The 14,449-nt window shown below is 29.9% G+C and overlaps 1 protein-coding gene across 5 annotated transcripts in view; it reads right to left on the reverse strand.

The window, feature by feature from the left end:
* MED15 (mediator complex subunit 15) overlaps window positions 1-14,449 on the reverse strand; it is a 196,389-nt gene that overhangs the window by 3,863 nt on the left and 178,077 nt on the right. For all 5 annotated transcript variants that reach the window (XM_035351292.2, XM_035351291.2, XM_035351293.2 and 2 more), the window contains 9 exons: window positions 12,116-12,189; window positions 11,881-12,011; window positions 7,178-7,309; window positions 7,004-7,067; window positions 6,783-6,837; window positions 4,364-4,551; window positions 575-738; window positions 339-437; window positions 61-158 (listed from right to left, as the gene is read on the reverse strand). In XM_035351292.2, the coding sequence (XP_035207183.1) occupies window positions 61-158; window positions 339-437; window positions 575-738; window positions 4,364-4,551; window positions 6,783-6,837; window positions 7,004-7,067; window positions 7,178-7,309; window positions 11,881-12,011; window positions 12,116-12,189 (1,005 nt within the window). The remainder of the gene's footprint in view (window positions 1-60; window positions 159-338; window positions 438-574; window positions 739-4,363; window positions 4,552-6,782; window positions 6,838-7,003; window positions 7,068-7,177; window positions 7,310-11,880; window positions 12,012-12,115; window positions 12,190-14,449) is intronic.

Raw genomic sequence — 14,449 nt, forward strand, 5'->3', positions numbered from 1 at the left:
TCAAATATATTAAATGGCCAGGTAACATAATGAAAATTACACTGACAAACATATTCTCACCCAGGTATCTAAAAGTGATGTGATGGAATATTTCTGAGGCATAGTACTGAGACGAGTTGAGAGAACCTGCTGAATGCTTTGAAGAATTGAAGTTGATTCTAAAACAAAATTTATCAGTAATTAATTTCAATATTTTTATATTTATAACCATACAATTAAATCTGAACTTTTAATCATTTATGCTTCAATAATAAATCACACTTTAATAATTTTTTTAATAACAAATACAAGCTTAATATTTTTGCAAGTTACTCACATAAAAATAATCAAATACGAACCATATTCATCTTTGGTAGTGTAGCACTGGGGTGGTTTTTCAGGATAATTTTCAGGGACAGTAATACTTATTGAAGGAACGCATGGGAGGTTTTTGTCATCTACAAATAATAATTATAGTAATTTGATAACACAAATTTAAATTAAAAACAAATAAAGAATAACACTACAAAAAACGAACTTCTTAATATGTACTTAAATACTTCAAAAATTGCAGAAATATAATAATTCAACTTACCAAGCTGGCAGATAAGATTAACAGTACGAGATCCAAGATGTTGAATGGGATCTAGTTGCACTTTGAATTTCTGATCAAGACGAGCTATTTCTCCCTGTAACACATCAGAAATTTCAGCTGAATCATCTTCCACTTTTCGGCGCTTTGGGGGTGGAGTTGGTACCCTAAAAATTAATGAAATGAAGTTTTAAAACATATATTCAAGACATTCGTACTTTGTCAACCAGATATATATAGTCGTCAACCTTGAAATAAAAAAAGCGGGAAGTTCTCAAGCAAAAACTGGGAGTTTCTGGGGGGTTTATGTGCAATGCAGTGACACTGTTTCAAAAGAAATGTAAATTTTAAATCCTTTTTATAATGCATAATTTAGGTAATTGAATAATTTTAAAGATTCCGACATAAATCTACACATACATTTAGATATTCTAAATTTTATGTTTAGAGAATTTCATTTTGTAATTTTCTTACATTACATTTTATAGTGAGTAAATCTTGAGTAGATACGGAAAGCTTTTATTTATCAAAGTGTTTTTAATATGAAAAAAGCAAAATTAAAAATTACATACATTCTATTGTATGGATAAACTCAATAATGTACCATTATACTGATGTAAAAAGACTTAAATACAAATATTAACTGATTAAACACTGGCTGAATTTTCATAAATTTTCTACAAATATTTACTGCATTCTAAGACAAATTAAAATTTAATAAGAAAAATTATGCAGAAAATAACTAGAGATGGGATAGTAGAAATTGTACAATTTAAGTTTTATTAATTCAATAAATATTATTTATAGCTGGTTTTTAATTTTCGGCCTTTAATTAAAGGCCCAAAATTTAAAACCAGCCGATATGATTTACTTGGAGGCTGGGAAATGTGATAAAAAGCTGGAAGTATTCTGGTAAAACTGGAAGAACTGGCAGCTATTATATATCATTAATTATCATTATTATTATTTTGGTTTCATCTGGTATGATAAAATAAATAATATCAAATTCTAATTTAGCAACTGCCATGGCTCTAATGAAAAATTATCATTAATCCAACATTACACCTCAATTCAAATTTAACACGACACCTATTATAAAATGTTAAAATTTTGTCTGCATTTGCCAATTATTATGACTACACAGAGAACTCAGATATTACTTTTCTCTGTTTTACATTTTAGGACAATACAGATTTGCTTTATCAATAACAATAAATGTAGTAACTATTTGGCAGCTATTAAAATTTTCAGACATCACTCTCCTATATGATGAAATCCCATTATATCCCACATCAGCAGCAATCAAAAATGACAACTATTTTTCTCCAGTTACTTTGTTCGTGAGAACATTATTTTGGTGATATGACAGAAAATTAGATGTTAATTCTTGAAAGGAGAGCTAAACATTAAATTTCTTGACATATTATTTTCCCATTTACATATGCAATAGCTACAATACTGAACAAAGAGAAAACATAATTATTGATAAGTATTATGACACCATAAACCACACTTGAAATCATCTTTGCTTGTTTCCTTTTTTGATCTTGGGAAGATATTAATATTTTCGTTTTAAATTTCAGCCTATATTCATTTGAACAAAGAAAAAGCTTTAATACATTTAAAAATTTTTTCATAATGTAAAAGCAATTAAGTAAATATTATCAAGAACATTAATGGACTAAGATTGAAAGAAAACTGCAGCTGAGTGAAAAAAGGGCGGGGCAGCCTCTTGAGGGAAATCTTATTTAAAGAGAAAGAATGAAATTTGGCCTCCCCTGATACATAATAAGATGTGTATGTATCATAAATTGCTACTGATTTTTTTTTTTTTTTTTTTTTTTTTGCTGACTGTGTAAGATAAAAGCTCAAAAACTACATCCAAGTATTTCTGAAAATTTTTGCAGGACATTTCAGTTTTCCTCTGAATGAATGAATGCAGTGCAATTTTATCCAATTAGATATTTCCATGATGAAGTTTCTCTATTAGAGACTTTTTTTTTTTTTTTACTAGTCACAAATATTTTATAGTGACTAATTGCTTTTGGCAATTTATGTAATGCAAATTAATAACTAAGTAAAAATATTACACAAAATAAAAAACAAAATTTTATATTTTTGGATAAGTTGTAACTGAAATACTCTTTACAGCTTTAAAAAACAAAGAACCAGAAAGAAGTAATGTCTTTTACTATTTAAATGGAAATTAAATAGTATAACTGCTAATTTGTTTTGTTAAAGAGTTATGAATAAATAACTCATTAAATTTTTAATTCTACTAAATTTAAAGATTATAAGGGGTAAGTCGGCAAATTTTTTTTTCAAAACAAAGATTGCAGATCATCAATATTTATCATAACTAGGCAAACATTATTAATGTATTATATTAAAAGGAAACAATTAAACATATGAAAATAATGATTAAAAATATAATTTATAGGGTTGACCCATGAGGTCTAGTATTCTTTTTTCAAAGTTTAGATTTCCACAAAAATAAGCAATAAATGAACAGCAAATTGATCAATAATGTATTCTCATTGGTCTTTACAACTTCTTCCCAATGTTCACCAAGCTGTACAATGCCTTGATGGCAGAAATCATCGTCTTTGAATAACTTAAACCAATTTTGAGATGTCCTAAGAGCATCGCTTCTTCGCTACACACTTCCCAAATGTCCTGGAAAGCTTCTGTGGTTTTGGCCCCTTGATTAAAACACATAAAGCAGGTGGTGTTAAAAATGCTCTTTTTTGTTGCTGTGACACTTCATTTTAATGATATGAAAGGAACAAAAAAGTGTATCAGCATAAGCAAACTAAACACACTGTTTTGTAGAATACATAATTCTCTATTAAATAACATAAAACACACTGCCAAAACATTTAACTTTTCTAGCAAAATTTTCACTACTAAAAATTTGCCAAGACTTATGGACTAATACAATACAATTGATAAAGTAATACAAATTAAAAATACAAAAATGACATATTAAACTAATATATGATACATTATTGCTATTCTTAACATGCACATAGTAATCTATTTTTGCTTAAGAAAAAAATCAGAAGTGCTAAATTCAGCACTGTCAACATTACATATTATATTGTATGCATTATTGTTTTTCTTCTTATGAACACAGTGCATTGACTTTCACTTAACAGCAGAGAACTGCATAACTCGGCATCACACACAGTCTTGGCATTACACTAGTTAAAATATTATCCATCCATATATTATATCATATATTATTGCTGTTCTTCCCATGTACACAACAATCTATTTTTGCTTAAAAAATATTAGAAAAATGAACAAATTAAAAAAAAAAAAAAAAGTTTAATAATCGCACACAGTTTTGGCACTGCATAGATTAAACATATATACATAGTATACGATACATCAACATAGTTCTACTGTTCAAAGACTTTTTTTAAAAAAAAAGTTTGCAAAAATAAAATCATTGCAAAATAAAGAAAAAACAGGGTTACTGTTATAAAGTTGTAAACTAACATGGAAATCCCTAAATTTGTTGTGCCCCTTATTCTTTGCTTTAGCCAGCTTAAATTTCAGTAGTTTAATAATTCAATAACAATAGCTTTATAAAATAAAAAATTCAATAGTTTTCGTATTTGAATATGTGATAAAATGAGAGGGGAAAAAAGATAAATAAATAAAAGCACTGGATCACATAGCACCTGATTACCAAATAAAGCCTTTATGTCAAATTAAAACTACATCTTTTTAATCTTGTATTTGCATAATAAGCTGCTCTACTGTATACCACGTGAATAAACTTACCTCACACTAGGCCCAAAAAGAGCTGTTACAGGTGGCCCAAAAGTCTTTTGAAGAATGTGATTAAACATAGGCGATTTGATATGATTAGTAAGGGCATCCAGAAGTGGCTGACAGATGTTCTGCTCTTGGGTTTTCATAGGTAATGCTGTTGTCTGTGTACTTGGTACACCATCCATTTGCATAAAAGACTAAAATGAAGAACGTATTTTATTTTCAGTTCATTTCAGTCTTGAGTATCAACTCTTTCTTCCCAAAGTCAGAAAAATAATTTATAATATTCTATAACTGATAGAATTACATGATATATTTCCAAATTTAGAATAAGACCACATATTAAAGAAATGAAATTATGCACACAAATATTAAAAACAGCAGAAAACACATTTTCTTTCAATAATAATAAAAAAAAGGACTAAAAATTAGCAAAGAAAAATTCAGTTTTTTTTGGGTGAGTAATCTTTGTCACTAAACATAATGATTATTAAAAAAAGGCAGATACATTTACTATAGAATCCATAACATTTGATTATTGCATGAATATGAAAGGTTAATGATAAAAATTTTAAATATTCATATTCCAAAGCAAAACACTGTTTACGAAACTCAACATATGACAGCCTACTGATAAGCTATGTAAGGAATTTAAAATTCAAATTAAAAAAAAAAAAAAAAAAAAAAAAAAAAAAAAAAAAAAACGTAAGTCCCCTCCCCCCCCCTCCTGAAAAATTACAATAGTTATCAGAAATTTATTAAGAGCAAACTCAGATGTAACTGCTAAAATCACTGATGTAATTGCTAAATGAAGATTTTTGTTATAACATAATTTACTTGCAGAGTGTTTTTCCGATATTTAACCCTTCATTATAGACACCTTTCTTCATCTGCTTCAGTATAGAAAAGTATTATAGGGTTTTAACTGTGTAATATTTACTCAAAATTCCTCAGATCTTATTAGGCTGACAAGCAAGTTATCGCTCTATCTGAATATGTACAACAAATCTTATAAAGATTTTAAATAAGCCTTTTTATTAAAGCTTGAATAGAACAGAAAGCATAACTTGTGCGTACAATCAGAAATTCTGCCACCTGAGAGTATTAAAATAACATAAGGTTGAAATTCCATTTAAAAAAAAAAAAAAAGCCTTGTTGCTGACAGCTACATAATAATGGCATACCTAAGCTAGCTCAATTAAATGGCCTGATTTAACTCCCATTAGTAACTGATTAATGCTAGAATATTAACAAGTAGTGCTGGGTGATAAAAAGTAAAGCTGCAATTGTATTACATACTGATATAGAGCCAAAAGCTCTATACATAAAACATTCAAAAACTCCGCCTTAAATATTCTTTAATCTCATTTGCATTTTGGTGAAGGCTAATGAAAAGGAGAAGTTATATTAAAGATCTAAATTATAAAAATTGGTTAATTTACATAAACCACTTTTATTGTGTCTTAGACTAATTACATCCACTAAAAGGTTAAACATATCCGGCTTTCAAATTCTGGGAAAAACATTTTTTAGATTTCATAATTAAGGTTGTATAACGATGGCTATGTCTACTTGGTGCTTTTATTCAGCTACAGAATTTTTAAAAAATATAAAGAAAGAAGTAAAGCAATCAGAGATTAAAACTGGAACACAAACAACCAAAAAGAATAAATGATAAAAAAAACAGAAGTTTCTGGGTAACTCTCACATAGCTTTTAGAAGACTGTTAATTAATCACAGCTAGAATTGTGATATAAATAAGGACTCTTTTTCTAGAGATCTCATTTTGACTCTAAATTCCAAAACTATTTGTGGCATCCTGTATTTCTGTAGCTAATTTGTATTCAGACTAGTTTGATGCCAAATTCTGTATTAAAAAGCATGAAGTGTATGTTAAGAGATGAGAAAGAAAAGTTACCAGATTTTTGTTTGTTCATATTAACTTTTATCCAGGAAGCTATACTTTTGAATGCTATTCCAATAATTTTTAATTGAAGAATTAATTTTTTTGAAAGTGTTCGATATCTTTAATATGTTGTTCAAACTTGCGTATTGCTTTTTAAACTCTTAAGCTTTTTATTAATATTGATGTTATTTTTTATACATTTACAGTTCTTGCTTTTGATATTAACAGGTATTTAGTTGTAAAAACACTTCAGGAATTTAATATACAGTTTATTTAGAAGAATTCTGCCCAATAGTTTGTGTCTGCAAAAACTATGCACAAACAAGTAATAACAACAATTAAATATGGCAGAACTTCAAATAAATAACATGGTTTATATGGAACATATAAAAATAAGATTTTAATAATAAAATTAATGTACATAACATACACACATTTATTCAAGATACTCCCGTTTTATTGAAAATGAGAATTTTTACATGAAATAATAACACATTTAATTTTAGAAAAGATATAACTTACAGGATTCATCTTTTCTAAAACTTGTTCACACTTTAAAAGTACTTCCATTGGGCACCTTTAAAAGATAAACAAAAGACAAAAATATTAAAGCAAACACGCAAATAAATTATGAATCCAAAAGTTCACTGCAGGTCTCTGCAATTTTTGAAGCAGAACAGAAAATAAAAGTAACTTCATAAATTCTTGTCTCGGATACACTGCCAAAACAATGTTTAAATTACCTGCGATTTGGATCCGTTAAAATGTCTAATAAATTCTTCATTCGATTTAAATCCTTCTTTTTATCTAAAAAAAGAATGTACCTTTTTTACTCAATTATCTCCATTAAGTAAAAAAAAAAAAGGGTTGAAAATATTATTAAATAAAAAGATAAAACTCTCACTAATAATACTTACTTTCATCTTTGTCAATACGGGCTATCATTTTCTTTAATGGATCAATATACTTGGATAATTGCTTTCTCTTCTCAAGGTAAGAATCCTCCTGCGAGGCTCGGCTCACAGGACTAGGAGTTGCACCTGGTGCAACTTAAAAAAAAGAAAAAAAAAAATTAAAATTATGAGAGTTTCAATGACAGTAGCTAGATGGAAACACTATGATTCTGAATTCAAAAACAGAAAATTTAACATCAGTACATACACACACACAGAAGGGGGATAATCGAAGAAGTAATAAGAGCAATGATACACTGTCAAAAGAAAAGTATTCAAAGAAATGCAGCTGCCTCTAGTGGAACTGCTGTATAGCATTTTGTTTTCAGTTACAATGATTTCTGTGCATCCACTTCTTACATACATAGGTAGTATTTTATATCATAATGTACATACATTATAATACAGAATCAACAGGAAGAAAGATATGCAAATTATAGACATTGCTTGCTTATCCAGAGAAGAGAGATTTGGGCATGCTTTTTTGGGTGTATTAATTGGGTGTACTTTTTATTTGAAACAGGTTGCAACTATATTTTTTAAACAATTTGAAATGTAATGTTCACAACATTATTGTAACAGATTTTGTTCTCTTTATATGTATGTGATCCTCACACAAGTAGTATGACATCTAACCAAAAGTTTACACTAAGCTGTCATATTACCATGCCCTGCATAAGGATAGTATGTACCATGTACCTAAAGGAGAAAAAATAAATCTTTCAATATTATTGTGACAGATTTCTTGATGTGTGTGCATCTCTATATATACACTATGCATTTCATTAGGATGCTTCTATTCTAGAATGTTTGTTTTCAGAGTTCATTCTAATTTCACTTGCATTGAAATTTAGCAAGCCATCAGTAGACAATTTTAAATGACAGTGAAAACTTGATAAAAATTACATTTAACTGGCTTTGATTTAGTAACCATACTTCATTTTTAAAATGCATTTCTATTACTGCCCCTGAATTTCATATTTTCTACATACTTAAAAATGCTGAGTATCATTTACTTAATAACTACTGAAAAAAATTGAAGGAATTCAAAAATTTGTGTAAGAGAAATACAGAGGGCATTTATACATTTTTAGCATAATTTCAAGGTAATTTAACTTATGTTTAAAATGTAAAGAGTATTTTTTTAAATGTTCAAACTGATAGTCTAATCGTGGTGGGTTTGTTCTTAAACAGCTCTTTTCAAGAGACCAAAGGACTCTTTTCAAGAGTTTCATACATGAAATGCCACGGGACTTCACAGGAATATGCTGAAAAGGTATATATGCAAGACCTGTATTGGTTTTCACTTCTCTGTGGAATACAGTGGTACTTTTCAAGATACGACTTGTTACTCCTTGATGAAGTTTCACTCTTTGAAAGTCATTTAGTGAAACAAATGGAATTTGTTCCGTAAATGTCGGATGTAAAACTTTCTCTTGATAGTACTATGATTAGATTTTTACATTTTCCCCCCATTCTTCTTATTTTTAATTTCCCACTGTAAGAGGATCCTGTGACAATCTTAAACCCCTTGTTGAAACTTTCTTTGCATTGATGAAACCAGATTTGTATATTTTTTCCTCTTCATTTTCAATAATAAACATTTTTACTTACTTATTTATTTTGTTGCAGCTATTTAGGTAAACCAATGCTTCATCAAGGATTACAACTGTATCTTCATTTATCTCCTAAATATTTTCCATACATGGTTCTACAAATTGTTTTGTACTCAGTCACAGGCCTCGGCAAAATCTGGTAAATTTTATGTTTTTTTAGCTTTTTTAAGTTGTAAATCTTGGTATAATATTTTAATTATTGTTGCTAGAAATGCATTTACAGACAGTGCAATTGGTTTCTGCAGATTGGTGGATTTCTCTTATTACCAACTATTTAACTTTAGAAACAGTATATACTTCTTTTTGAAATTCGTTTGGTATCTTTTTTCCATGTAGAAGTGATGATTGACGGTTTTTGTCTTTTCTGATAAATAATGTTCCTTAGTTTGCACTTAGAAATTTTGATACCATGCATTTCAAAATGTTTTTGAATTATGGAAATTTTACTATGGTATTTCTCTTCAGAAAGCATAAAAACATATTCTTCAATTTCCTGCTTGTTTATATGTGACATTTTGAAAGAAGAATAAATTTATAAGTTGCAGACAATACTTTTCATTTCAAATAATATGCTGCTGCCAAAAATTTTTATTCCAAAACATTTGCTTCTTTTTAAAATTCTTTATCGAAATTGTTCTAAAAATGTGTAAGCACTCTCTATAAGTTAGAAAAACATATTGTATTATTATTATATTTGTTTGAATTCTATTTTAAAGAAATTTAGTATCTTATATATAACCAGTATGCTTTTAATAATAGACACATTCAGCAATATCAAAATGAAAGCTTATTATGAAATCTGTATCAGTAATGTTAACCCTCTGACTGCAGATACAAAATTCATAAAAAGAGAGATTTTTATTCAAATGAAATCAAAAACTGATAGAGAAATAGCAGTTGCCGCTTTAATGCATCCCAGCATTTAAATATCAATGCAATAAGAACATTCACTGCATATATTCAGGAAAAATTTCCGGAACATGTTACCATAGTTGGAGGTTTAAAAGAAAGGACATATTCAGTAAGTTTAATCTTTCCTTTGACTATAATATTCATCTAAATTTTAGAGTCAATTAGCCTAATGAATTAAATTCTTCGCCTATGTTCAATAAGATATTTCACATTTGAGCATGTTTTGCAATCAACAAATGATTTTTATGATAACAAGATTCTGAAATCAATATATGCAGCAGTTGTATTATTTAGAATTCTATATGTACACAAACAAAGCATTAAATATGATGGGATCCTTATAATTTCAAGATACAATGAATGCCTATGTTATGTTTATTACCTTGCTTTTTTAAAACACTTTCACTATTTAATTTAATACAATCTACAGGTAGCAAAATTATTACTTAAAATTATTACTTAATCACTTAAGTTATTAAAACCCAAAAATAGCTACATAAAAAGGTAAAAAATTTTGTCTATTAATCTAAAAAATGGATATGTATTTACGAGGGCCATCCAGGAAGTAGATTACGTTTCCGTCTGTGTCCGCTAGGGGCGGGGCTAGCGCGGCCATCTTGGGGTCAGAGCGTTGCGCAGCTCAGTCTGCATCTAGCCATGCTAGTGAGAGGTTCGTGCTGTGCTCCGTTCAGATACTGTGACGGTTTGAAATGTCTGCGTTAATTGAAAATCCCGCGAGCTGCGCTCAGTAATAAGGTTTCTGACTGCAAAAAACTGTAAACCGATAGAAATCTATCGGCAGCTTCGTGAAGTGTATGGGGACAACATTATCACTGAAGGTGGAGTGCGTCAGTGGGTCATAAGATTTCAAAATGGCCGAACCAATGTTCACGACGAAGATCGAAGTGGGAGACCCAGCATAGTGACCGCCGAACTTCTCGAAAAAGTCGATGCTAAAGTCCGTGAAAATCGAAATTTCACAATAACGGAACTTTCTTTGAGTTTTCCACAAATTTCGCGAAGTTTGTTGCACGAAATCATCAGCGAAAAGCTTGGTTACCACAAGTTTTGTGCAAGATGGATTCCAAAAATCTTGACAGAGGACCACAAAAATCAGCGAATGGCTGCAGCGTTGAACTTTTTGGACGCTTACCATAAGGATGGTGACTCTTTACTCGATCGCATCGTTACTGGTGACGAAACATGGGTGAAACATGTGAACTGTGAAACGAAATTGCAATCAATGCAGTGGGGGCACACAAGTTCTCCCCAAAAACCCAAGAAATGCATGCAAACAATGTCGGCAAGGAAGATGATGGCGACTGTTTTTTGGGACAGAAAAGGTGTAATTTTGGTGGACTTCCTGGAAAGAGGCACTACAATAAACTCTCAAAGGTATTGCCAAACTCTCCAAAAACTCAGAAGAGCAATTGAAAACAAGCGCAGAGGAATGTTGAGCTCTAAGATCTTGTTGATTCACGACAACGCCCGGCCCCACACGGCAAATGTCACTCGTAAAGTTCTTGAATCTTTTAAGTGGGAGTTGTTTCCTCATCCGCCGTACAGTCCCGACCTGGCACCGAGCGACTTCCACCTATTCCCAGCAATGAAGAAGTGGCTGGCTATGCAGCGTTTTGATGACGACGCACAGCTGCAAGAAGAGGTAACGAAGTGGTTGAAGGCGCAGGCGGCCGAATTTTTCGACGAAGGAATTTCCAAGCTCGTACATCGCTACGATAAATGCCTTAATTTGTATGGTGACTATGTAGAAAAGTAGTATTTGAGTGTGGCTTTCATCTGTATATAATAAAATTTGTTTCCTATACTTTGTTTATTTTTTTATTCCAAAACGTAATCTACTTTCTGGATAGCCCTCGTATACTAGGAGTTCAAGACCACAATAGTTATTTAGGAGCAATACACCATCTACCCCTGCACAAAGATTAATTGCTGAAAACTAAATTACCAAAAAAATCAAAATAAATTAATGCATTTTAAATATATTACACAAGAAATAACATAAATATCATCCTACTATAGAGTTATAATTTGCCTTGATATATGCTATCCAATGTATTAAATGAATTCTAAATTTCAAATTTCTATTTTACTAGATTAGTAATTAAATTTATACATTACTTGGTGTGTTTAAAGCACTACCAGGTGATGGTGCACCAGGTGTGCGGGCAGAATAATTAGCAGCTGGAGATGGGGTAATTTGGGAATTTGGACTTTGGGCATAAACAGCAGGAGAAGGTGCCATCTGTGAACTAAAATCAAACACTTAAGAAATTTATATAAATATTAACTTTAGAACTTATTAGAACTTTAATACTGTTAGATAAATGTCTTTATTTTTGCTGATATTAATTACCTCATGCTTTGAGGATGATGATTAGCAGGGGAAGGAATTGCAGGTTGGTTACTGTTAGGTCCTTGACTTGCAATCTGCAGAGACAGATAACAGAAATCAGTATCATATATTAAGTTTTTAAAATGTCAGTTGCTTTATTTATTTCCTCAAAAGAAATATACAAACTATGCATAATATAATACACAAGTCTAATAAATAAGATGGCCATAAAACTGGTTATAAAATATATTTCTAAGTATTTTATAACTAAATTTACCAGATTACTAATGCTATCAAACTAATATCACAATAACCAACACATGGTAATTACACTAAAACATACCAGAGTATATAAATACTATATTAAGATTACACACCAATATTAGCCACAAATCACCCTTTTATTTCATGTAAGAAATTGAAGTTCCTGGAGTAATTTTTAACACTCAGTGGTTGAGATGGATATATTTTACAAAGAAATTTAGAATGTTAATTGACCAAGTTCCCTGGAACATCTGACTCAAAGAAGGTTCCAGATGAGAATGAAACATTAAACTAATTTAAGATTTTTAACAATGAAGGGCAAAACACTGCAAAGTAAAGCCTAACTGGAAAGATGATTTACACTTATACAATGTAACTGGAGTTAACTAAAAGGAAATTCAATACTGCTGATTGCTTCAAAAAGGAATTCAGAACTGTTTCTACAGTGTCAAGAGTGAATGCATGACAACAAATGGAAAAGTGTGACACGACTTAACTTCCTAATTTACTGCTTATAATTAGGCACTGGTATATATCATGTTCTGATACTTAACTAAAAATTATGCTATATCAAGTTCTGATACTTAACTAAAAATTATGCTTTACAAGATCACTACAATACAGATTTTGGACATCTTGTGCCGTATGACTTATATTTTTTCTTGCACCTTACAATTATACTGATGGATTACAATTACTGAAAAACAGAAAATATTATGAAACTACAAATATCAGTTCAGAAACAAAGGAATTTTTGCAAACACATGAGCTCCCTTTCTTAACATAAAGCTGATGACTATCAATGATATGAAGACAATTCAGCTTTTGGAAGAGGATCAGCAAATTTTGTTCTACATTAAATGTAGAACATGCATAATTTGCAGACACATTGATGTAACACTGCCATACAATGTTCTTTAGTAATGACTTGTTTTAGTAGAGAGTAAACCCTATAATTTTTTTCACTTAATGACAGCCATATGATTTTTTAAAAGCACATTTTTGAAAAAAATTAAAGAATTTAATTATATATTTTGCAGTACAGTAGGTATACAGATATAATTTTCAAGAAGAGAAAATGTTCATATCTTCAGAATTTTGGATTTCTTAATAATTAATACATTATACTTTGTACAGTCTTCTTGTTCCTTTTGATGCATAAACTGTAGACGCTACTGATGATGAATTAGCACATTCTCCCCATGTCTTGAAGGAAAACAGATGACAGCAGATGAAGGTTGTAACAATTTTTTAAAAATTTTAATTAAACTGAATAGAACATGCACTCAATTGGTGCTCACAAATTAACCACCACTTGTGGCTGAGTAATTTGAACACAAAATAGGATGTACAATCACAGTGAATAAAATTTTAGCTACATGATTGGCTCCTGTTCAATTTAAACCACTTAATCAGCTGCACACAGCAAAGCTGAGCCTAGAATATCAACATGATCTGACATAAGTGGCCAGCACCAAATATTCAGCTATCAAAATACTTTCAAACCATGTGCCATAAATTCGGAACTAACTCTTCTACCACAAACTCTTAAATTTTGCTACTTAAATACTATTTCCAAACGCATTTAGATTTGCATTCTGGCAGGAACTTAAAATCAGAAGGGAAAGCAAAATTTCTTAAAATAAAAATAATTGTTTAGAATAAAATAAGATCTTTACAGCTTTACCATTACAACAGAGCAATAATGAGACTTATAAATAAAGTTTGAAATTTAAATAACACTATACATATTTATCATTTTGCAGTATAATGTAAAATTTACTCCAATGGAGATAACTTGTATCTTATATTACAAATTAAGTTTCAGAAACATTTTTCTTCAGAACTGTTCATGAAATTGGGCATGATCGAAAGTAGATTCAAGCAAACTGTTTCTCACTCTTACTTTATTATATAATTTAAAATGCAGACTAATAAACTGTTTTAAAAACTTTCTTGATTCTTATTTTTCAAATTTATTTATTTCTGTCATCATATTTAGAATTTCAATATGCATTTGCTGTAATATCAATAAAGTGCATGTATAATGACTTACAATACTGAGCAAACACTATTGAACCTTAGAATTGA

This window comes from Stegodyphus dumicola, chromosome 9 (genome assembly GCF_044657685.1).
Source record: "Stegodyphus dumicola isolate Sdum_Otavi_A_Nest chromosome 9, ASM4465768v1".
Taxonomy (NCBI): Eukaryota; Metazoa; Arthropoda; class Arachnida; order Araneae; family Eresidae; genus Stegodyphus; species Stegodyphus dumicola.